Below are 26,939 nucleotides of genomic sequence, written 5' to 3' on the forward strand. Positions count from 1 at the left end.
TTTTGACTGTTTTTTGCAGAGAGCTTCAGAGCACAACGAAGTGTATACACAAGGAGACTGTCAGCACTCAGCTCCGCGGTTCGTAACTATAGCTGCTAGCTATAAAACATAATGCTTTATTGAACATGACAAATGTATCTCCAGCTGTTGGGTTTTAACTCTATTCTTCCAACACTTTAAGGGACTTTTATCAGCTAATGCTAGCTAGCTATGTTAGCCGTATGTTATCTACTGAGACAACTTTCGCGTTAGCCAATGGCTGTGTTGTGTTCCCTTGACAGCTGTTACAGTTGTTACCCGAATGGGTCCGCTAGCTGCTAGTGGTACTAGCTCGCAGAATAAGAGTTTCGTGTATGTAACGGAGGCTAGGAATGTCAAGCTTCTCAGGCATGTTGTTTACTGTATGTAGCTTTGTCTTTACCGCTACACGAGCTTTTGCCCTGCGTGATGATAACGGTTTTCGAGTGGTCTTATTAGCTCCGGTTGTTGCTTGGAATGCTTGCAGAGACAAAACAAGGATAACTGAATGTGGTGTACTAAGTGGCTAAATGCATAAAGACCCTGTGTCATTAGTTTATAGGGATGCTTCATTTCGCCAAGTCAGTTTGTGTCAGGGTCGAGGCACTGGTATTACCATGTGTAGTATACATAGTTTGCAGTCTAAATAAATGACCTAGAATGTATTTGTCTGACTAGGGGCATAGCAAACAGCTGCTTCAGTATTATCGTGGCATATAGCTGCCCCAGGCTCTCTGGTTCAAATTCATGGTGGCAGCTGTATCCATTGCCACCATGTCCAGCTCCTCAGATCCTGTTGGTGCTCAGAGGTTAGCTTTGAAATACAATTCCCCAGCTGGAATTATATAATCACAGAATATAATTCTGTGGAATAATTCCACAGGTTGCTTAGGATGTGTGGAAGAGTGTGTGTCCTATTGTTTTACCGGCTGATTTGGACTATCCATGGGAATTCATGGTAGGATCTATAAATGTTAGCTGTCTATATAAGATATAAGACCATGTTATATCTTTTGCCGAAGTGTACAAGGTATAAGACAACACTTTGAAATCCTCATACTTCTGTTCTGTAAGTTTACTGTCAGAACACTGTCAGATCTTACTGGCTGTGCTCTCCCAGAAGCTCAGATTTTGCACCAACCCCATTTATATTCTGGGTTTTATAGGTGTTTTTATCTTAGATTCACTGATTACAGGTTTTTTAACTAATACGTCTGTTCTGCTTGGTGTATTTACTTTAGTTGCACTGAATTTCTGCTTTCAGTGCTGGATTTTCCAACTACCCTTTTGAAAGAATTTGTTTTTTATTGTTATAAGAGAAAATGCTCATCAACTTAGGTAAGGCAGCTGAGGCCTGTTTTAGTTTTCTGTGTGAACAAAATGTGGTAATTTTGCGAAACATGCCATAAAACTGTTGCCACTAAAAGTAGCAGTACCAGGAATTTATTCCACTGCAAAATTAAGACTGTTTTAAACTCCGCATGTCAACGTCTCCCCACACACCAAAAAAAAAAAGGTTTGAGGTCATCAAATTTTTTATTTTAAATTTTTTTATATGTTGGAAGCACAAAAGAGCACCTTTTTAATTTCTAGTCTTGACCACAGAGAGAGAAATACTGTGACAGTATTGTCATTTGTGAGAAACCTCTTTGTGCAACTGATGGTTAAAAAAATTGGCTAAAATAAAATATTTCTATTCATTCTGATTTTTTGTAATATACATGGAACGGTCGATCTGAGTAGTAAAGCAGTGCGATGTTAGGCACTATATGGTTACAAATACCATTTGTTTTCTGAGGTTATTGAAACATATTGCCATATATATATATAGATAGATAGATAGATAGATAGATAGATAGTGTATTGTGATATAGCCAAAAAATATTGCAATATTGGATTCTCCTCATATCGCACAGCCCTACCTCCTGGTAGGACATGTGGAACACCTTACCTTGGAGATGACAGCCTTAGCTGGCTCCTTTTGACGTGGAGTACAGGCTCTACTCCGAACCCCTTCATAATGCCTGTCAAACAGTGTTATCTTTCACATTTTGTATAGATTGAGTAAAGCAATGGGAACAAATAGTTTTTTGTTTGTTTGTGTTTTGACAGGCTACAAGTAACAAAGTAGCTAAAGAATAAATTTAAAATTGTCAGTGTTCTATTATATATAAATAGTGGTTCATGTCTTGAGTAAGTTAGGTCTCTTTTTTATGGTTGATTGATTCGTAGGTCAGTTTCAGATGTACTATAAGAACTATTGCTAATGACAAGGTTTTGCTCTGGCAATAGTGGAGGCTTAGGGCTTGCCCGATTTCAAGGCAGCGTCTTCTGGCTCAGGGCAGCCATTTGACTTCACTGTTCATCCATGGTTTTGCATTTGAGTATACTAAAAATATTATTGTCCATGCAGAAATTAATGTAAGTATGTTGTATGATGTATATGCCTCCAGGTCAGGAGGCCTCCATTGCAAGATTTCCAATTCCGTGTGTTAGACATGGGTGATACACTTGTTAGTAGAGGAACATTAAGAGAATTTTTTTTTCTGTAAATCTCCAGTGATGACAAAAACTTAATCAACATGTCTTTACTAATGTTAACATATCAAACATACAGTGGGTGAAATAAGTATTGCACACCAATTTTCAAAGTAAATATATTCCTAAAGGTGCTATTGAGATGAGGTTCTCACTAGATGTTGGCAACAACCCATCCGAGTCACACATACAAAGAAATCAAACCATATATGTTCATAAAGTTATATGTAATAATGAGAAATGACACAAGGAAAAAGTATTGAACGCGTTTTACTGAAATTTATTTTAGTCTTTGTACAAAAGCCTTTGTTGGTGATGACAGCTTCAAGACACCTCCTGTCTGGAGAAACTTGCATGTGTTTTCTCATTATTACACTAATTTATGGACAACTATAGTTTGATTTCTTTGCATGTATGGATTGGATGGGTTGTTAACAGCATCTTGTAAGAATTTCATGTCTATAGCACCTTTGAAATTGGTGACGGGTTCAATACTTATTTTACCTGCTTTATGTCCAGGTACTAGTTTACCATTAACTTGTTGTAGTATATGAACTGGTATACTTACTATATCAGTTCATATACTACTTCCTCTCTGTGTTAAGTCCCAGGGATGCTTGTCTACATTAGCTCGGGTGGTCTTAGAATCTCTTGCTGTGTCATTTGTTCATCAATAGGGGTTCTCTGCAGTCCATACTGCTTTGAAAAGATATTGGAGGAGGGTGTGGTATGCTTTTATCTCCTAGACTCATAAGCTGTCAATAAAAAGTAGTTCTTGTCCATATGACAATTCAAGTTTGAATTTAGCAGAAAAATAGCTTGGTTGGCGTTTCCTAACAACAAGAATGTTTATAGTTTAAGCCATGTAGTCCCCCTACCATAATGTGTCGCATGAGCATGTATAAAAATGATGGTCATAATTTAAAAGCTTTAATCTTGAAAAATAAAATGTTTTGGTACTGAATGAGTGGTGCGATGATCATGTAGGATTTTAAACTTGAAAACTATTTATAACACCAGCATGAAATGTAATGCATAGATTTCCTTAAATAATCCAACAAAATGCTGTGTTCAGTTCCAAACCAAATGCCTGTTCTGAAACAGGAAAAACACTGTTGATGTTCTTTTTTGTTGTTTTTGAACCTAATAAAGTATAGTTTTAGAAAACACTAATTTCTGTTTGGGGGAAAAAAGGGATTTCTCATTTTCAATTGGCTGTCACAGCCATCAGTCTACTGAAAACACAACATTGTACACATTTAAAATTACATTTGCATGATTCAGTGTGTTTTTATTGTTTTGGTAGGATAAATAAGCACAGTGCCTTTTGGCTATGGTTTCATTGTTATTATTGTTACTAGACTTTGTTGATCTGACCTTTGTAATTTAAAAATGCTTTTTGAACTAAGCAAAGAAGCAAAAAACTAACCTTGAATATTTATGTAGGAATCGATATTCTACAATCAACATTCTGCTGGATTTTACCATCTAGATTAAAAACCTAAATCTACTTCATCTTTTCTCGCATTGTAACTGCTTATTTCATGTCAGTGTTTACATTCGACATTCAGTTTGTTTGTCAGGTCAAGTTAGTCCAGTTTGCTAAATGTCTCTTTTTATCTTTTCAGAATATCAAACCAAAAGGACAAAATGGCCTCGGACTCTCCACGCAGACCGAGTCGCTGTGCTGGAGGGGTTTTGGTGCGAGCACAAGCTGCTACGTAAGGACAAATCTTTGTCATCTATTAGTAAACACATGTGCTGTATTTCTAAATACCAAGGATAAGAAACAATGTACTTGATGTTCGATGATTCATGTGATCTCATGAATTGGGTCTCCTTTAAATGTTTTCACACAGTACTGTAGAAAATCTTAAGCCACCCCTCATCACTTGGTATTTTGCTATTAAAATGGATGCAGCGATTTATTGAAACGTGCAAACATATATGGCAAAAACAAACTTTGTACAATTCTCACAAGCTTTATAATCAATATTTGGCATGAGCACTTTTATTTAAGGATATTCCAAAGCTCTTCTTTGTTTACTCGCTCCTTTTTGTTTCATTTTCTGACAAGATGATCCAACATTACTTCAGTTATTTTGAGGTCCAGACAAGATTTGCAACACCACTGGTCAAATGCAGTTCCAAACTATGACAGAGGCTCCACTGTGTTTTACAGATGACTGTGATACACTGTTCTTTGCCTTTTAACATATCAAGAATTTAACATTTGGATTATTCACTCAGTAACAGCTGTTGCTGTTGATTTTCAGTCCAGTTTTTGTGTATTCTGGCATATTTCAGCCTTCTCCATTTTTTTGAGGACACACTCCACACTCCACTGAGATCATGTTTTCAGGTCAAAGCTCTTTGGAAAAACACTGAAGGACCCCTAGAAAGACGGGCGAACTACTGCTCAAGAACACTTCAAAAAATTACAAAAAAATCCAGCTCTTTGAAAGCAAAATGTAAAGAAATGAGGGGCTATTCTTGACTGTACATCCATTTGATACTTACTCTTGCTTTGTTTATGTAAAACCCTGTGCATTAATGTTACGGTGTAATTCTCAATGCATTCTGCACATTTGTGATGAGCTTTTTGTTTTTACAGGGAACAGTCTTACATGGAGAGTGTTGTGACCTTTCTGCAGGATGTAGTGCCTCAGGTAACTTTCCTCTACTTTTACTTTTTTTTTTATTCATTTTTTACTGAATAGACAACAACATTATTAGCAATTAGAAAATTTGCATACAACATTGAAAAACCAAACTGAAAACAAATGCTAAATATAAATGCTAAATATCACTGTTTTATTGATACTCGATGTACATCGATTAGAAACCAGGAAATGCAAATACAGTGTTGTAGATAGGTCTTACATTCTTTAGTATTATTCCTCAGTGTTGTTTATGTTTTTGCTGTATCTGTTTTGCCTTCTTTCTTTCTACAGGCATATACTGGGGCTCCACCCACTGATGAGAAAGAGAAAATCATTTGGGTTCGATTTGAGAAAGCTGACATTAATGGTATGAACTCATGGCTCAAATATTGAAAAGCCATAGTCATCCTCTGTGTATACACTGATCTACTAATTTAAAACTTTAAAAAGTCTATAATGCATTATGCGTTTCCAACAATGTATTGTAACAGTGTTACAAGTTTTAACTTTACTGTTATTTACTATTGCTCTTTACACATTTTCTGTTTGCAAAGACACTGCACGCAACCCAGAGTTTATGGAGATGCACAGTGGCACTACTGACCCTCCACTCTGCCTCATGATTGGCTATACTGATGGAATGCAGATCTGGAGCGTATCTGTAAGTTGCATCTAATTGGTCCTTAAAACTGCGAACTCATCCTTTTTTACTTGATCCTTTTCTGCCTTAACTTTTCAGAACTGTGATCACTTCAGTTTGTCAGCATTTGTTATGCCTTTGCAGTTGGAGGAAATAAACTGTGCTGGGCTTTGGCTATGAACATTTGGTACTCCTGGACCTGACAGGACCTGACTAAAAAATGCATATTAGTTTGTGACTTGCTTTAGCCAAAATACTTGCTGGCAATTCACTTGAATGAAATGCTAGCTTGTTAAAATTTAAGTACCAGCGGTGTCCATTTATTCTACTGTAATGTACTGTCACGATAGCTGTGTTGGAAAGCATTTCTTTTTTCTTTTTTTTCAGAGTGTTTGCTTTTAGTTATCTTGCTAATTGAATTAATTTAAATTCTTAAGAAAATGTTTTGAATATTTTATATCTTTATCTTCATGGATGAAAAGATTGTGAAACTGTACACAACTATAGTCACATACTTTGAAATGCACACAAGAAGCAAGAATGAAATAAAATGACTCAAGTAGGTTAGAAAATATTGCTAAACTTACTAAAATAAAGTTAAACAACTAAATATATTCTTATGAATCCCTGTGGCTAACCTGGATCTAACCTAATCATCACTTCATCCTTTAAAGTCTAGAGTGTATTGCAGTGTAGGTCCGTGTCCACTAGCCGGCAATGTTGACCATGTTATCTGTTCTTTGATACAAATAGTAGCGGTTCTCAGAGTTCGTATCATGTCTGAGTGCTCTGTTAAGCATGTCCACCTTTGTGTGAGTAAAGGTTATGGAGAAAATGAAAAAAAGAGTAGAAACTCACACAGCAGTGGCAGTGATTGACACACATCTTCACTGGCAAGTGTAGCCACTTCAAAAATTCTCTTGCAGTACAGAATAGATTGCAAAAGAGATTCAACACCTAATGCCGTTCTTTCAGTGTCTGTGTTTATCACAGGTTTAAAAAGCCTGGCACTGACCCGCGCCTTCTTTGCTTCAGGGTTGAGTCTTTTTAACAGTGTGGGAATCAGTCCATTACAACTGTTAGCTACTGCTGAAACTCTCCTACATGTCCACTTATCAAAATTCATGTACTCACATTATTACAATATGTATCAAGACTGTGGAAACCTATGATTTTTTTTTTTTTAAAGTAACAAAATTTACTTTCACACCTAGTTGACATAAGAATACACATGGTACTGACACATTACAATAAGACTAGTGAGTAAATTGTGATTGTGCAGTTCAGTAAGTGAAGGATACATAATTACATTAATCAAGTACTAATCATAATAATATGATTTTAACAATTGTAACAATTATCAAATAATATTATTAATATTATGATAAAAAATAATGAGTATATTAATTAATGATGTTTTAAGAAGAATGTAACAATGTAGTTGGTTATATTGTGTGTCCAGGACAATTTAGAAATGTATTGTGAGTGATCCCTGCAGTTCAGCCGCACTGCAATGTCATGTTGAGTGTAGCCACAAGGTGGAGACCTATTGATAAGCCGCCATGTTATGACATGCTACTGATTGACAAGATATGGATTAATGTGACCTCTGTTATCTGTAGGACGGCTCTGTGTCACAGATATTAATTATCTGTGGCAAAACTAGTCAAACTAAAATGTTGTTTAGGGCAAAAGTGTTCTGTTTGGCTCGTATTTCTTTTTACAGAATGTTGGTGGAAAAGTAGTTCTTGTCTTCAAATATGTTTTTGTAACTTGGACAGTGTTAAACCTCGTAGAGCCCTCACCCAGCAGAATGGGCAAGTTATTTAGTCTTTAAAAAAAAGACTTCTTCAAAGTCAAACTTGGAAAATCATTAGAAGATTTTGTCAGCTTTGTAACTTAACAAATTATCCACAACACTGCGAAGGCTTCGCTCACCAAGTATCGCCTTTCATGTGGAGGCTGTCACAGAAATATGCAAACTTCACATACATCCTGTGAGATCTAAACACACCAAAGTCCTTAATCAGTCTCTTTATAAACATCCACAGGCCACGGCTAAAAAGACACACTCTTACTTTATTCGTGATCACACACATTGACCAGAATGATGTGGCAAATCTCGTGTTGTGAGCAGACTTTCTGTTGCATTGTGGAGGAAAGGATTACAGCTGTTTTAGCAATGCTACACACACACGGTAAAATAGCCTTCTCTGCCTTTCTGTTGCAACTGACACCAGTTCTGCAGCAAAGCCTGGCCTGTTATTACACACTTTCCTTTTCTATTGTTTTCCTTTTAAGTTTTCAGAGTTTCCAGGATGTTTATGGGTTATGTTTTTTTTCACAGGCTTTTTAAGTAAGCACCTAAGGTGCCTTGCTCTCTGCCTTTTGAGTGGCTGTGAAGTGTTTGTGACAGTTGCTAAGCCAACACCCTCTGTAATGGCTCACCAGAGTACGAACACACTTTTACACACATGCTTTCACAGACTCATGAGGTGGGGACTCTGACTGGTTGTATGGATACTGACAGAGGTGTTCAGGTGATGTAGATTACCGTCACCTCACACTGGAGAGGTGTTACCGAGCACTGCGTGATAAGAGGCAGACTGTCATAGACTAATTGTCTGCGATTGTGTTGATGAAATGCTAAAGTAAAATGCCTGTTCAGAGTGTGAGTGGATGTGTCGAGGAGTTGGAGCCATCTTACAAAAAGGGTTAAAAACCCTCTCCTATATTTAACAAATATTAATACATGAATGGACACGGGGAGTTTTTGTAATCCAGACACTGATATGTAAGTTACACAGAAGGAGAGGTCTAATACAATCTGTTTAATCTGCCATAGCTCCATAGCTGTGTAGGGTTATTTATGCTTTAATCAGTTTGAATTTATGTGCCTTCCCAAGGCTTATCATTGTCCACTAACAAATCCTGTTTATTAGAGCTTGACTAAAATAGCATTTATTAGACCAACACTAAAATTCAAATGTTAATCTTCATTTGAAAACTCTAGGGTCTAATATAGGTGTGCTTATTTATTTTTTTTTCCCTCCACAAACTCAAACCATGAACTAATTTCATAAATAAAAAAACATTTGTTCTGTGTAGTTAATTATTTGTTCAATTACTCTCTGCTTTGATGATTGTGTTTGTGGTTTTCCACACACAAGAGAAGTCGCAGAGTGGACAAACTATGCAACATCAGCACTCATCTCTCCCATCACTTTACTTATTAATTTTCATTTGTCGGGCATTGTAAATGCTGACACTGATAGATAAGCAGACGATAATATTGGCCTGTTTTAAACTGCCCCCCCCCCTTCCCCTCAGTGACTATATAATATGTAAATCTACAGTAAAAAAACTACTTTATTTTAAAATACATAACACATCGTGGTGGGACTCTCAGATTGTTGCACATGAGCACTGAAGCAAAGTGCTTTCTACCACAAGTCTCATTCACCCAATCACACAGATGTTCATGCAGTGCTTTTAACTATACTTAAGCGCATTTAAACATACACGCTCACACCCCTATGGATGCATCAAATGCAACTTAAAGTTCAGTATCTGACACATGGACCGGGGGAGCCGGGGATCAATCCACTGACCTTCCAACTTGTAGATCACCCACTCACCATCTAGAGCACAGCCACCTTAATTTTAAATCAGTTTTGACTGCTGAAAATTTTAAAAGCATACCGAGCACACATACAGAAATATTCATAATGATTTCCGAATGGAAAAGTGGTGTGTAATGGAGACCAGGGGTTCCATTACCCTTACCTGTATTTTTATTCGCTTGAGGATTTGTATTTTTAAACCAACATAAAAAAAAAAAGAAACATATGTATGGTTTGGTGATTCTTTATCAGGTTAGTATTTAAGTAACTGTTTGTGGACAGAGGGGGACTGGTCATCCTACCTGTGTCACGAAAAAGAACCTGAGTTGGAGCTGTTCACAATTTATCATTTGTTTTGGTAAACCTAAATTCCTGTACATGTATTTGTGTGTTAGTAAGTGTGTTAGCAGTACGCACCTTTTCCTACTTGCTTCCTTTGCAAGTTGTGGAGTGAAAGAGTAAAAGCAGCTCAGTCACCTGCTTATGAGCTCCTGGAGTAAACCAATGGCCCAGGTGGGGGAGGTTTTGGTTAAGGTGTTTCTAATTTATATATAATTGATTGCCGTATATATGTTATTGAATTATTTATCGGACTTTGTATGAATAGAAATATGTCTTCCATGTGTTGTATTGTGGTTTGATGTTTGCTTATGTGGATGTTTGTTTTCTCGTTTGGTTTGCTAACCCCCGACGTGGGTAATTGCCGATGCTCACCTGAATGGGTAGAGTATAAAAGGAAGCCAGTTGCTTTTAGAGTGGTTGGTTTTTAGTGTGTGTTGGTGTAACCAATAATAAAGCCCACCAGCTGATGGATAGATTTTATTCCAGCCTCACGCCATCTTGTTTGAACCTACACATGACCGCCAGCCGAGCTGACACGGTGTGAAGTAATGAACCTGCATTCAATCCATGTACCTTTCTTCTGTGAGGTCTCTTTCAGTCCTGGTTATGTACGGTTCTCTTCTATTATTATGGTATTGTGCTACACTATGCAGCAACTGGGGCTAAATCAGTAAAGAGACAGACTATTGCTTATAATAAATCTAAATAATGCTTTATTTCAAATGCTTAAATATGGTTTTGCTGAATTTTCCTGAGAAGGAAAGACGCTCCGCATATTTATTAGGGTTTAAGGATGCACACATGGATTTTGATGAGCAGCACTTAATGTAAACTTTTACATTTTCAAAAGCATTCCTAAAGGTGCTTTATATTCTATTATGTTTTATTGGAGTTGCACAGATGTGCTCTCCAAACTGGTGATCCTTACTCAGCATCGTCAGTGTCGACAGACAGATGACTGAGGGTTCAGATCTGGTCCTTACATTATGAAGAGAAAACAGAGTGGCACATTTCAATTTGCGTTGCAGATCTGCATCATAAGCAGTTCACCATTCTGTGTGTCCATCACCTCAGTGGTGTGTGTTATGGAAGACCAAGCACCTGCTACTGTCAGGCACCTCCTCGCTCCAAACCCCCAATATGTCCAGCGCTGTATTCGTGAGAGTATCCACTTGTGAATATGGCCCAGATATCTGTTCACAGCTTAAGGCATTACATTTGAGAGATTAAAACAGAAGAGCAGACACTGTGATTTCACAAAAACATTATGTGCCACAAATGAAATGAATATAATGAATAATATGCAGGGAAAACAAGTTTGAAAAAGCAATTTGGCATATTGCATACGCTGGCCACTAATGTAATACTGGGTATGTTGTTGATGGCAGTGGATGTCATATAGAGCCATGTAAGGCGAGGATGAGCAGTGGGGTAATGCACAATAACCCGCCGCATTAACCTCCAGCCATCCCCTCTTCTCATTTTAATCCAGCAAATTCCATTATTCCCCCTTGCAGGACCATTTGCCTGCATAGGAATCGTACCCTGCTGCCAACCTCCTTTTACTCCTGCTATCAGTGCTTGTATAACCTGCCCGTGTCTTCAGTGTTAATCTACCGCAGCTGGGCTTCAAGCACTTTGAATAAAAACACAGCTCCAAATCCGCCACTTTGAAAAGGCTACTAATTGCACAAAAGAGCGATCATCCCCTCAGATGGGTTTAAAGACTTAAAACAAACAGATTAAAGCACTAGTAAAGTGATAATGCAGGGTTCACTGTAATTTAATGCATAAAAGAGAAAGAAAAGTGGGGCATTGTATGCTTAGAACAATGTGCCATTACATATACCAGACACCAATATACTGGCATCACATATAAATGGATGAAGACTAAACCCAGCTGGACACATACACACTCTCTCTCTCTCTCTCTCACACTCACACACACACACACACACACACACGCACACACGCACACACACACACATTAAAGTGCTTTTCACTGTGGTTAAATTTGCTCCGTAATAAAGACCAGAAATGCAGCAAACTTAAAAATCTACTCTAAGTTCAACTCTATTATTCTTACTGTTTATCTGTAAATGTAATTTCAACTCTGTGCAAATGTGGTAGAATGAACATGTTTATTCAGTGAAGGCAGATGATGATGGCAGTGAGAAACAGACAAGCTCACTGCCCTTACACATCAACTGTGCAACAGTCAAACATATGAACAAACAGCTGCTGGAAATGTAGTTTTTATTTCTCTAATAATTTTTTATGTATTGTGGTGTGTTTTTTCAGTAAATAATTGGCTACACTATATAAGTTGGACTGTTTGACTGTTTTTAGTACTGAACAGATTGTGTGTTCATGTACTCAAATGGCTCAAGTAGACAATCAGAGTGGAAGATGAAGTAAAAATGAAATAATGATTGAGTTTTTATTATTCTTAAAATGTGTCTCTAACATTTAGTATTAAAAAACCTTTTATAAATTGATGATGTCAGAGTCTTAGGGTTATTTTTTTGATGCATTGTTGTAAATTTTATGTATTTACAATTTGGGTATTTTATTGGCACAAACATCAGAACATTTCTAATGAAACTCCGTCGTACACCCGGGCAGGGATTTTTAAATACTGAGGTTGGGAGTCTCCCCAACAACTCCCTTAGGCTCAGTTTCCCCAGACATGAATTAAGCTGACTTCTAGACCATAACTTCTTTCCATATTCATTGAATTTTTCTTTTAGACTTGGACTAGGCTTAATCCATGCCTGGGAAGCTGCTGATAAATCTGCTGAAAATTTAGACTTGAAACTAAAACTGGCATTTCCAAATGTTTTGTTTACCTTTTAATTTATTAAATTAAGTCTGCTATTTCACTCCATGTGGTTCATATTTCTGGGTGGGAAATGACCTAAGATATCATCAAATATTTATGCAATTAAAAGAAATAAAATGCACGTGAAACAAATTAAATGAAAATATCAGCCTTGACTTTATTAAGGAAAAACTACAATACACTGCATATTTGTAATGGGAAAATTGAATTACTGCGGTCATTTACACACATTTAAGTGTGTTTTATTAATTTGTGAGCATGACTCATGGTAGAGTAAAATATTTTATTTATCCTTCCCACTGTCCACTTTTCACTCTCAAAGTCAGACTGAACCCTATTTTGTGGTTAGTGCTGTTGCTGCACTAATGATGCTGCCATTGTCAGGTCAAAACAAAATTACAGTTTTGACCATTACATTTTTCGGTGTGCTCAGATTCATTAAAAATGTGATAAGAGTTGCAGACGTAAGTGAAAAAAAGAATCATTTGCCATAATTAACAAAAAATACAGAAATTTACATTGAACCTATCGTCCCCATTGTTCCCATTGTTCCCATTGTTCCCATTGTTCCCATTGTCCATAATGCAAAATGTTCCCTCCAAAGATTATATAGTAGCTGAAAATTCTGATTTTTTTTTTTTTATTGTTTATTTAATGTTTTTTAAGATAGTGTCACACAAAATCTTGGCAACAAAGAAGTCATGAGGGTGTTAATTAAGAAAGCCAGTACCTGAAGTAGTGGATGAAAATGAAATTATGGAAACATAATTTACAGCATAAATCCAAAAACTGCTAAAGATGACAGACACCGTGGAAATAATAAAGGTTAATGAAACATTCAGGTACAGGTCTCCCATCATTCCATTATGTGCAATAAATCAGAAATCAAAGATAATTCTGAATTATTTTAAGATGCACTGGCTGTTTCTTGTGTTCTGCTACAGAGGCATTATGGGCTGCTGCCCACTTGGCATTAACCCACATCCCCAACCTCTCCTTGTTGGCTCTGTAAGTGGAGTCAGCTCATTTGTGTTGTGATGCCACTGGGACTTTTATTTTGTGCTTGGTGGATTTTACTTCGTGGTTTGGCTGGAGCTTAACAACCAGACCACCATGTGGATGTTCCCCGTTCTCCCTCCCTACCTCACCCTGCTATTTTCTATGAAAAGTAGTTTTACACGGTGAGAAAAAGTGTTGTTTTTCTTACAGTGTGAACAGATCGGATCATTGGTTAAAAAAAAAAAAAAAAAAAAAAGACAAGAAATTGCATGCTTTTAAAGCAACATGTGTTTTGAAACAGTTCCCCATGTGGCCGGACATAAAGATCTCGGAGCGGCCTAATACCTAAATACGTTTTGTTTTTGATTTTTTAATTCTGGTCTGTACTACTGAGTAAAAATACCTCTTTTATTGTGCTGATTTGTGAACTTCTGTTACTTTCAAGTCTAATATATATATATTTTTTTCAGCTGGCAGGAGAAGCTCAAGAGCTTTTCTCAGTGCGACACGGTCCAGTGCGAGCTGCTCGCATTCTGCCAGCTCCTCATAACAGTGAGTATTTTCAGTACCTTTACTTCAATATAATATGTACCTACCTACAGTTAAGCACATATTGCATATTCTTGCTTGAATAATTATACAGTAGTAATGAAATGATTATACGGCATTAAAATCATTGCCAGGTGATGCTAACAAGATTTGTTGTCGGTTCTTGTATCAGTGCTGCTGAGGCAGGATCTTTTGGGTAATGTGCTGTGGGATTTGTATTCTGTGCACGGGCTATTTATGGTGTTTTGCAGTGTGCAGCCGACATTGGCCTGGTAGAGGAGGCTGCTACTGTCATGGAGCGTCTTTGCTTTCAAAGGCTATTTAAGTCTACAACAGTGTTAAGCTGTGTGTTACGCATCAAAAGTAACATCTGCGTGGGTATCAGGACCTTAGGTTTCCCAAAAACACACTGCATGATTGAAATTATGAGACATTCAATGTTTTCCATCCATCAGTGCTGCTGATCATTACGTAGCTTTTTTTTATGGTATCAGTGGTATTAAAGTTCCACATCTACATATCTGTTTCAGAAGAAGTTGCATTCAACTATGAAACTATCAGAGAACACAAACTTGTACCTTGTATTAGATAAAATCTCAGCTCGTGTTGTGCCACCTTCAGATGCTGTCTGAGATTTTTTCTGTCTCTTCTGAAACCACACAGGGATGTGGAGGAAGTTCATTTAAACATTTTTCCTTTGCAAGTCTTCTGAAGTGTCTTTTCAGCATAATTCGGAAATGTCTGTCCTGGAAAAAAAACCACTCTGGTTAACTTGATTTCAGCATCCAAGGTCAACACTTAAAATTAAATTTCGGATGGCCTATTCTAATGCAGTTTTGGGTTGTGGGCATTTTAAGTGGTGCTATATCATTAAAATTAAAGAGTGCTCCTTGGTTCCTCATCCTAATGTTGTCATAAATCTACGATTACTGTTAGCCCGCTCTCAGTCAGTAGTCCATATTACTAGTAGTGCAGACATTGGTGTCCTTTTGTCATGAAGATTTTAGCCAAACAGAGGGCATCCCAAGTGCATTTTGATCAAATGTAAGTTTTGTATTTGCGTCATTATTATATCATAAATGCTACACACGTGCCACGGTAATCTGACAAGGATGATTGCTACAAAATGATGCCACAGAAAATCTTCTTTTAGCAAACATTGAAAAAGAATCAATGTTCATTATTAATTTTGATTTTTTGATACCTTTATTTCAGAAAAAATTGTGAATATTATTAAAAAAAAAAGGAAGTAGAATGAAAAACATTTTCGTCCTCTAATCAAATTCAGGGTCTTGAGCTGGAGCCTAAAATGGGGCCACAGGCGGGGTACGCCCTGAACAGGTTGCCAATTTGTCGCAGGGCAACAATAGAAAGCTCGTAGTTCTTAATCTAAAAGCTGAGATCACACAGGCTGCCTAACTTCAACCTGAGATGAACTTTAAGTACAGCAAGGAAACCACCTGTGTAGGAACTGCAGTCTGGCATCTCAAGTGACCAAACAGCACCTGGATAACAAGTCTGTGGCTTCACCAAGTGACGTGTGAAATGCTTCCATATCCACCACCTGGATGCATGCATATGCATAATTAGGGCGTTGTAATGTAAATTCCTCATGGACAAAAAACAGACTGGCACGCGGACATGACCCTCCTGCACAGACCCCCTCTCTTACTATCTGACAGGGAGATTTATGTCACTCACCCTAAAGTGGACTCGCAGGTTTGGAAAGTGTAATAGAAGCTTTCAAAATCAGCATTTTGTGATTTTCTCACTGAAAAGGTTGACTTTTGACTCATGTTAGGAATTGCTTTTGTGAGTAATGTAGTGTGGTCCAAATGAAAAATACAATGCAGGAGGAAAATGAGAATTTTTGTGAATTAGTATATTGCACAGTACTTTCAGATTCCTTTCTTTGTAAGGAAAAAATTCCCATGATGTTCTGTGAATGCACATTTGATCTGCTTACCTAATGCTCTTTTATATGAACTGAATTACAAACAACGTTAAAGCATTTCATTTCATTTGTAATGTCTTTTCAAAGTGAAATAGTCCCAGTAATGACAAACAAATGTGGCACTGGTCCCACCAGTCAAAGGTTGACTACAGTATTAATTGCAGTTCACATATTCTCAAAGTCAGGGTGCAAATGGTCGAGTTGTTCCACTGATTAGACTCTTTACAGGCATGACGTTTAAATTTAATCTCTGCAGGTGTCAATCGGTTCTGTGAAAGATGGTTTGTGGCTTTTTTTTCGGTGAGAAAATCGTCTTTGTGTTTGCCGTCTATGTTCCAGTCTTTTGGCAGATTTCAACAACACACAATGGCAGCTTTTGAGGAGTGCTGGAAGTGGATAAAAGCAAACCACAGTAATAAGAAGCAGCAGATAGCCCCGACACATGAGGGGAGTAATTCTCTCAGCAGAAAATAAATATGAATTGTACCACTGCAGGGAAGGACACTGATTGCAATCTGTTAGGGTGCAAACAGTGTTGCACTGTGACGAGCCATTAAAAGGCCAATTGTCTGGGATACGAGGCTGTGGGTGGGTGGACTCGTAAAGCCCTGAAAATAGGTGTTGATTATAATAAGGCAAGGTTCCTCTTTCCTGGAATAGAGAAGGAAAAGCTGGTTTTCCAAAGGAAGTAAACCCGTTTATCCACATCTCGTTTCCAACCTATGATCTTTTGTTGTTTTGGAAAATGAAGCAATGACTTCTCTGTCTGATAACAAATGAGCATTGAGGAGATACTGTGGTCTTCATGCTGTTTTTCAGTGGATGTTGCTTTGTATGTCTTCACAATAGAGCTTGGTCCCGATAGAGGAAATTCCCTGCAGTTTAATATGTTGCCTGATGTTTCGGGCGATGTCGTAGCATTATTTAAACATACACTTGTGTCTGTTGCTGTTCATTGCAATAGTAATCAAATCAAAGTTACTCTATGCATCTTCCCAGAATGTTTTATTTTTTTTAGTTAAATGTGCCATTCACCAAGTCTCCAAGGAGCATATTTATGTTCCGGCTCAATATCTTGACTGATGACAGAAACATGAAAGGAGAGAAGGATCCTGTTGGTAGTGTTAAAGGCTGGTAGGGAAGGCACATTTGCTCTCATGCCATACCACAGGAACTTGGGCTGATTACTGTCAACCCTCAAATTACAGTCCTCTAAAGGGTAACATCTTCTTCAGTCTAAGCACCCCCATCCACTCAGTCCCCTTATCCTTTGCCAAACTTCAAAAATGAGACAGTCAGGGAAAAATATGGGATCAGTAATACTTAATGCAGCATGATTTCTCTTCATTTTTCACATGCCCACTGGACTTCCACTTGCGTTTTCAATAAGATATCTTCATCATTTTTGAGTTTCATTAACTTTTTGTGGAGGAACAAAAATTATTTTTTTTTTTAAATGATTTTACATCAAGCTTCATTTATTCTTTAAGCTCAAGTTTACAGAAGAAAATCAGTAGAAACTAGCAAACAAAGTCTTTAAATTAAGTGATTCCATGTTTTGGATGGAAAAAAAATATCTCCATTTATCAAAAAATATTTTGCAACCATAATTGGATTATGGGGCAACCATAGTAATGTAATCAGCACGTTTCCTGCCATGGTAATAGCCTGCCTGTTGTATGAGGGTGGGGAGTGCTCGAGCCCTCACATGTTTGGTAAAGAATGTCTCTCTTTGTTGTGTGCAGATTCTGCTGTTTCTCATCTGGCTCTTCCTCTGACTCCTCTTCCTCCTCAGGTCCTGTAAAGCTGGACAGTTTTGCTGACAAGAGGCCCCTCCTTGGGGTCTGCAAGAGCACGGGGTCCTCTGGGTGAGTTCATGCTTCGTTATAAAACTGACATCACTTCCTGTCGGTCACCCATAAACTGCAATGCAAAATAGTGACTTTGCGTCCCCTCCGTTTATAAGTGATAAATTATAGACTCACATCTTTCTGCTATAATGTTGTGCTATTCTATGCGATAAGTTGAGCTCTGACTGACAGCTTAACTAGTGGAGGGGCAAAAAATGACGTGCTGTAATATTGTCTTAAACTTAAATACCAGGACAAGACTAGATGCCTGTTAAGCTCTATCTTTGCCTAGTAAAGACAGAGCATAATGGGCAAATACTTTCAAGGGAGCTCTAATTAAAAGTGCACTTACTGGAAAGTGAGAAACTAAAGCAACCTGTGTCTCGTGGGATTTAGCTGTCCTTTCTTTAAAACCTGCCAATAGTGTTTTACTCTCGGTGATGTTATGAAGGACAACACACTTTCCATCTGACAGTCATTTTTAAAAATAAGAGGCATCAAAGGACACCCAACATTTTGTTATGAACCCTTCACATGCAACTTGAGGTGAGCCACCGATGTGGGCTTAGTGACTGTTAGTGGCAGTTGACTGGAATGCGAGCAGTACCTGAATGCCCCACAGGCTGGGAGAAGGGTGATGGAGCAGATGTGCAGAAGCCTGGGATTGTTAGGGTTAGGCCTGAGAATGTCATGACTTTGTTTAGTGCAAGAAAACTTACTTAAAAAGTGACAGACCCTGAGGCATCTTGCACTCCCTTCTCTATACCCAGTTCGTGCCCTCCCTTCTTTCCCCCTCTTCCACTTACTTATGCTGCTCTTCCAGAGCAACACAAAATTTAACTCAATATATCCTCCCCAGGAAATGAAATAAGGAAGTCTGTCTTCAGCTGGGTCTTGATGGAGACCACCTTCTTGATGTTTTCCAGGAACTGCCGCCACTGTCTCTCTGACGCCATTGCCATTGCTTCTGCTTTTCCTATGTCCTCACTGACACTGAGACAGGCAGCGTTTTGACGGTTTGGCGAATCACCCAGGCGTCGTTCAACACTAATGCTGAAAACATGTACTGTGTTGAAAAGCAGAAACCCTGACCTCTGGCTGAATGGCACAGCCTGGTCCTTCCCTCTACAGAAGTGCTTGGTAAATAACACTTTGGTCAAAGACGAGAAGGAAAAAAGCTTCCGGGTGCGGCGCTGTACTTTCCATCGGGCCTGTTCATAAACTTACTAAGGTCCTCGCACAATTTTTAGCATATAATCATTTTGAAATAACAGCTTTTGTTAACCACCAAAAAGGATGCCGTCCTGACACTTAAATGGAAAACAGATTGGACTCTTGGCTGCTATAGCAGTGCTGGTTTAGAAGTCGGTTCAGTCAGCTCTAGGCTTAGATTACAAGATTTGCAAATTAAAGGAAAACCAGAGAAGGGAAAAAGCATGTGTGCTAAAGCGCTGTACTTGTGGATTTCCAGCCAGGCACACTCAACATAATTTTATCAATGGAAAGGATTATATGTAAAGTCCAAACAATGTATGGATCCAGTGATTTTCTTGACAGTAAAGCTACATATGCGTCCCTTTCACTCTGTACCAGTGCCAGTGGGCTTTAGGAATTAGTAAAGACTGCTGGTGCCCTTGCAGACCTTGGTGTGTATGTCTGCTCACATTTCTGGAGAGGATTTACATTTCCTTCCCCTACTAGCTGTTGTTATTATTTTCAGTCGTTTTAATTACATCCACAGGTATTAGCATTCTCAAAGTGATTCTCAGTGAAATTTTATGGGAAAGACCGAGGCGACTTAACTGTTTGCGGGTGTTTGAGTGCACACATATCTTGGGCAAAAGTTCAGTGATGAATAAGTGTGCTTTGTTCTCTGGAGTGACATTTCCAACCTCCATCTACCCCCTCACAACATCTCCACATGCTGAGAGGATGTGGTCCCCTCAATATAGACTTCTTTCACCATCCGAATTAATACTGCATGGCCTATTTCTAGACTCTAGTTAATACACATGGATGAACAGTCACCACTGAGGCCATGGACAGACTTTTTTGAAGGGTTGTGCAGTATGTCAAACAATAAACAGTGCTCTACATCCTGAATGCCCACCTCAAGCAGCCCTTTTTATTATATTGAGAGCACCAATTTCAAAAGGCGGATGCATTGCACCACTGCTCTCTCCTCTTGTGCATCGCTGCTGATTGTGTTTCTTCTAAAATAATGCTACACACTAGGCTGTGTAGGTTATTTATTTATATTACAAATAAGTATTTTATGTGTTGCTGGTGGGGCTGAAAATGTCTGGTACTAGTGTTGGAACAACAGAATCATCAGTTCACTTTAAATCTATAATTGTCAGTCCACAGCTAACTTGACTGCAAGAAAAGATGTCTTATTTTTTAATTAAAAAAAATGTATATATAATATGATGTATTTTGTTTTTACTTGATATGCAAAAATTAAACATGATAATAATACTTAGGTACTAATGCATTTATTGTCTAAAGGCATGAGACGGATGGATTTTAGTGCCACTGTAGATGTGTCCATGTGTCGTATACATTGCATACTTACACCTTTAAAGGACAGATGGTTAAAAGCTTTCCTATCAAAAAGCCCTTAAACAGCAGGTGAGGTAATCAAAGGAACAACAGTGAGCATACATCCAAGATGGTAATCAAAGAGACTAGAGTTTGTGTATCACATGTGGTTATTAAAAGTCATTCAAAGTTGTTTTTCTTTTTGTTTATTTTTTAAATTGATGTCATTGTTATTGGTTACAGCTTAATTGGCCAATAAAAGCACTTAGTTAGGGGCTTGGAAAAAAAAATCATGGTCTGTTTTAGAAGTGACCTTTTCATGACATTAGCCACATGTCCATTTTTATGGTTACCAAGGCAACATTTTCCTCATCTAATATGATCGGTTGATCACATTACTCTGCTGTTCAGAGACAACGTGCATAACACACATGACCCTAAGTAGTCACCTTTATAAATATGGCTCCTTTTAACCCTATTTTTAAGTGATTGACCAGTGTTTTCTGTTGAGATTGGGCAAGCAAATAAGCCATGCTTGCACAATAAATGTGAAAACACATGACAAATGGATATAGTTTTAATCTTGAAACATTGAGGCATCAAACTATGCAAATTATCGGTGCAAGCTGATGTGCTTTGATTTCAGTTTCTACTACCTAACTCTAATTTCCCATAAGGCATAAGGTGCTGTTTCATGGTGCAGTGTTACTTTAAAAACAAACCTAAAAAGCTACACAGAGGGTTGGGTGAAGCTTGCCTCCTCCCACCACTCACACTGACAGTAAGTGCCATGCAAAATCCAAAGTAAATGTACAGCAAACACAATTTCATCCTCCTGCACATTTGCATTTAATCTGCTTTAAATCCTTTAGTGAAATATCACAGGTTATTAACTACATGGTTGGAGGCAACAAATTCCACTTAGCCCACACAAACACTTTTGATGGCAAAAGCCCATTGAAGCACTAAGCACTAAGTGTTTCAGTGCATTTTCATGACAGGTTTTGCTCTGTGCACCGGATGTATCCTTTTTCTAAAGTGTATTAAATGGAAATCGTGAAGCATTTGTATAAAACAAGCCACCAGATTAAGGGATTTGGAGAAGTGATGCTTTTTATCCACCATGAGGTTATGGTATTCTTCACTGTCACACCATGACCATGCGCACAAACATGTGCTGTCCAATCCTAGCTGGAGGGTGGATGCTGCTGTGAACGTGTGTAATTTGTCCTGCATCAAAATTGCCGTGAAGCCGTATCAATTGTGTTCAAGATGATCGGAGTATTTAGACACCGTGTCAGCCCAGAGGACAATCCACAGTCCTCCTTTTGCCCTGGCTGGCAAAATTTGCCTTCAATTTGTGGAAAGGAATGTCATGTTCTCCACTGAGAAAACCATTTTGATCAAATTGTTCCCTGACACTTTTGTCATGCTCCTGCGTGGAAATGAGAGTAGCTGTAATCTGCTCTTTCACTTCCCCTTTTTTCATTGCCCCACATGTGGACACACATACATACTTGTGCAGTGCATAGGCAGAGCTCAGGGGCTCGGGCTTCACTGTGGAACGTTTATTTTGACTTCCATGTCTGCTTTATGTCTGTCGAAAATGTGTTCTGCCTCGCCAGTTTTCCTCCTTCAAATAGGAAGTCAGATTATACTCAGTAGTACTGGAAGTGGTGCATATAAACACAGCCGACAGGCTGAATGATTAGTAATGACTTTTCAAACTTATACCACAGCCTCATTCTTTAAGCCAGGCCCCTGTGGTCAAAGCAATTAATATTTTATTTTACTAAAGTTTAAACTTTTCCTTTCCTCTAGATTGAAGTATATTGCAATACTATTGTAATTTTCTCCAGATGTTAGCTGTTAAGTAACACCCACTGTTGGAGGGCTCGCTATCAGTCTTAGATTAAGGCTTAACTGGGCAAAAATAATCAGATGCCTTTTTATGGCTGTGAGTAAAAACTTTTATGAAGTTGGGGAAGTCTCATGTCTACCGATATTCAGAAGAGGTCCAGAAATGACTTTACTTTGAAGCTGCCATGAGATGTTGGGGGAGACATACTTTCTGATTACATAATCCGATTAGAAGATAACAAAAATTGCATCCATGATAAACATGGGGCTCTAGAGATGGCAATCTCAACCACTTCGGCCCAGGCTGAAATATACTAATAACGACTGAGTGACATAATCTCCCCAGCATGTCCTTCCCTGCAGCCACCTTCTAGATTACTTTGAAATTTTGTACAGATATTTATGAATCCGATAATTTGGCTATGATTCCCTTTCCTGTACTACTTTTGGTAAGTGGAGATTGCACCAGCCCCTATTACATCCCAATTGTGATGCATTTATTTTATTATCATAGGGTCTACCTTACAATATAAAGCGCCTTGAGGCGACTGTTGTTGTGATTTGGCGCTATATAAATAAAATTGAATTGAATTTACATGCCTCCAGCAGCTCATTGTCACTCCCTTAACAAGGAGTCCTGTGCCTTTATGACTAATAGGGCACACGGGCTTTTCTATTGATCTATTGGTTGCAGAGCAATAAAGATTTAAAAGTTAATTTTTAGTTGTTGAGTTATTGCACTAAATATATTTTACTTAATGCTAGCAAGTGAATTTTGTCTTTAGAGCTGATGAAATAGTCATGAAAAGTTTTGCTCTGAAAAATGTAAATGTTGAACACTGGCCTCAAGCCTAAGTTGATATGTCACATTTCTTATATAGCTTTAAGATGTCAAAGCAGAAGAAAGAACTGCTGTATGACCAGATGTTTCTTGTGTCAAGTGCTTCCACTTAACATAGACAGAAAATTGGCACATGAGGTTAAAATGGGATCTAATGCAAGCCATGGTTTGGGTAATGAATATTAATACCCACTTCACTGCTGTCAAAGAAAGAATAAGCTGAATTTATGGGGTGCATATACATAAATCCCATGTTGATTTTTCCCCATTGTTGTGCTTTTAATGTTAGATATCTTTGAGTCACAAACTTGTATGAGGCTTTTTTAAAAAATGTTTTGTAGCTAGTATAGTCAGATTTAATGGGTTTGTTATCTATTTAGCTGCACTTTTCACTCTAATGCAGTATGCTTTAACACATAAACGCTAACAATGAGTAAAAGCCTGTACATGAATACACATGGACAAACACAGGGTAGTTTGTTTTCAAAATGCTGGCAATTATTCTTATTATTATGTGAAGTATTAAATAGTGAAGGAAATGTATTTCTGGCAGCTCTGCAGACATGGAGCTGTGGTTGAACTTTTTACCCTAATTACTTTCCTGCTAATGCCTCCAGCCTGCCGGAATCACTGTGGCTCCCCCAGGCCCCCAGTAGGCTCTGATGTGGCTAGTGTTTGTGTGTGGAGAAGGGGAGCTCTGGGTTTCAGCAGAGAGCCAATAAGAGTTATAAGAGAAAACAAATAAGGAGGAGTAGAGAAAAAAAGTTGCACTGCAGTTTTTCTTTTCTTTCCCTTTGATTTCATAAATACAGAATTTTACATAAACTCATCATGGGGACAAATGTTATGGTAATTTGAGAGTTTTAATGATTGCTTTGAACTGTTAGAATTATTGTATGTATTGTCTATTTCTTTAACTCCATACAGGGTCATAAGTATACATACAGGCTCAAATATATATATATACATATACACCCAATAACATTTGGTTAAGTGTCCCTTATCAAGTGTGCTTTTGGTAGCCATTAACAATTTTCTGGCATAATTCTAGCAGGTTATTTGACCACTCTTCTTGCCAGAATTGGCAGAGCTCATTTAAACTGGTTGGGAACTGGTTTGGGAAGGCCATTCCAGAATCTTAGTGTTAGCCTGCGTTACCCCTTTAAAGACCAGTTTTGATGTGTTTTTAAGATAAGATAAGATAAGATGGCCTTTATTAGTCCCACAGGTGGGAAATTTGTTTTGTTACAGCAAAAGTGCAAAGTTATGTAGCAGAAATTAGAATTTTGGAATCATTCTCACGTTGGACCACCCAGTTGTATGGTTTAATCAACAGCTCCAAATCAAGCTGTTGATTTGAAGTGAAATTAAAGAATTTGGAGGCAGTCCTCTTGCAATGTACCAGTACCACTGGCAACAAAACAGCATAATGCTATCACCACCATGCTGGACAGTTGGTACTATGTTCTTCTGTTTGAAAGCTTCACCTTTACTCCTCCAAACATACCTCTTGTCATTGTGGCCAGATAGGTCAATCTTTGTCTTCTCTGTAAATAAAATGTCCTTTCCAGAAGGCATTTGGCTTGGCCATATGGGCAGCTGCAATTTTCAAATGAGCTTTAGGGTGTTGATTTTCGACCAGGGGCTTCTGTCTTGGTCAAGTAAAACTCACTTTGGACTCTTTGGAAAGAGAAAAACTACAAAAAACGGAAACTGCAAGTTGTAATCATCCATGATCTTGATCATTAACGAGAATAAGCTTTGGCCTTGTCAAGTTAAAAGACACTGTAGAACCTTCAGCATGAATAATTAAAAGTTTTAAGTGTATGTATATGTTTGAGCCTGTATGTGTACTTGACCATGTGTAAATTGGAGAACATCCTAAATAAATTCAAATTGTGCACCCAATTCTTTTTTTTTAAAGTCATATTTAAAGTCATAAACTTCTGACTACAACTGTGTGTACAGGCTAGTGCAAGTCCTATGCTAGTCCAAGATTTTGGTTGAGATACAATAGGCCAAAAATATTTTATATTGTTTTCCTAATTTTTTGTGAACTAGAACATTCTAGGCTGTTCCTACAGCACCACTACTCTCTGAATAGTGGAAAATACAAATTAAAAAAACCCAAACATATTTAAGTGTTTGTTTCTTGTAATTTAATTTTTTTTTTGCACATTTGATAATATCTCATTTAAATATCTGTACATCAAATAACATGTCTTAGTCATGCTAGCTTAAAAACAGGACATGCGTGAGACTAGGAAAAATCAGTGATTGTCCAGTGATTACATAAAATCTTTTAGCATTTGATAATTGATTACAAGTAGTCACCCAAAGACTGAGTGTACAACACCCTCTGCTTGACCACTTTGCATGACAAGGCAATTGTGCTGGTCGACTGGTGGCGAGACTGGTTGGTCTCCAACCAATCGTGGTCTGACTGGGACAATTAGTGGGACTGCTGTTTAATAGCATGCTCTGATTTATGTAGTAATCAAAAAATGGAATCAAAAACTTCCTCTGTAGAAATCTGTATTTCTGTGTCAACAATGAGCCACACTTTGTCCAGTGTTCAGATTATGCTACTGGAAGTGTATGCAAATGAGTCCTTATTTAGGACAAAAATACATCTTTGGCATATTAAAATGTATCGTTTATGAAAGCTTGTAATGCAAACAGTAATTTCCTTAATAGAAGCAAACAGCTGGACATTTTTTAAAAGATATCTAAATTAAAATTTATCCCAATTTACCTGTAATTCTTTTCCTTTACAACAATAGCAGTGGAAACTGTAGCTTCTAAGAGAGTTTATTTTCAAGAACACTTTTCTATCCTGCCTAGAATAAACGTCTGAGGAGAACTCTGAGTACTTGTTCAGTGTTGGCATAAACTGCTGTCTGTTGGCAATGCTGATCCTAAATTTCTGGTTTTAATATTTAAAAGTGAGATTACGATTCCCATTCCTCAGAAGTTTTACAGTCTGCAGTTGGAGCATCAGAGTTCTTTCTTTCAGCAGAAGCAGACTCCGCTTCCCAAACCAAGCTTGTATTTGTGTAGCATTTCCACACTATATAATTGTCGTCTATATTTGGGGACCTTGTAAAACTTTGCAGCAGTAGGAAATGTGGTGACGTCCCTTCCTTGTAAATTAATTTATTTGCCTTCTTTTTAATTCCCTCTATGGCTTCCATCGTATGCTTTCTACAGTCACATGAAATCTTGTGGTTTTGATCTCCCGGGTTAAGTTCACATTCATGGAAAGATGTGTGCAGATTGCCTCAAACAGAGGAAAAGTGAAAATTAAACTAACAGATGTTAATATGTTTCATCAAGGAGGAAGTAATGACACAATAATAAGACACGTGCCATCCATAATAGCACCTAATGACCGTTGTAAACCATTGTGTATCTGAAATTAAAATGCACACTTATAAATGTGGCACTGTGCAGAGTAGTAGAAGACAAAAATGACCCAAGCAGACAGCATTTACTGTAAGACCATCTGAAGTAGTTATGCATTCAGCAAGTCTGCCCTGTACTTGTTTTATGCCCACAGCAATTTAAATTCAGAAAATTCCAAGTCTGGACCGTCCCGGGCTGACCGCAACTCAAGTCTTACAATTTCTATGTGGTTGATCTTCCTAGCCTACAGGTGCTGGTACTGTAGTTTCAATGG

General features: G+C 37.9%; 1 protein-coding gene across 9 annotated transcripts in view; it reads left to right on the top strand.

Annotated features, from left to right (window-relative positions):
• bcas3 (BCAS3 microtubule associated cell migration factor) overlaps positions 1–26,939 on the top strand; it is a 316,950-nt gene continuing 290,011 nt past the window's right edge. For all 9 annotated transcript variants that reach the window (XM_031728566.2, XM_039622793.1, XM_039622792.1 and 6 more), the window contains exons 1-7: positions 1–78; positions 4,185–4,277; positions 5,171–5,225; positions 5,511–5,586; positions 5,774–5,880; positions 14,136–14,217; positions 17,964–18,036. In XM_031728566.2, the coding sequence (XP_031584426.1) occupies positions 4,207–4,277; positions 5,171–5,225; positions 5,511–5,586; positions 5,774–5,880; positions 14,136–14,217; positions 17,964–18,036 (464 nt within the window). In that variant the 5' untranslated portion in view covers positions 1–78; positions 4,185–4,206. The remainder of the gene's footprint in view (positions 79–4,184; positions 4,278–5,170; positions 5,226–5,510; positions 5,587–5,773; positions 5,881–14,135; positions 14,218–17,963; positions 18,037–26,939) is intronic.

Source organism: Oreochromis aureus, linkage group 14, assembly GCF_013358895.1.
Source record: "Oreochromis aureus strain Israel breed Guangdong linkage group 14, ZZ_aureus, whole genome shotgun sequence".
NCBI lineage: Eukaryota > Metazoa > Chordata > Actinopteri > Cichliformes > Cichlidae > Oreochromis > Oreochromis aureus.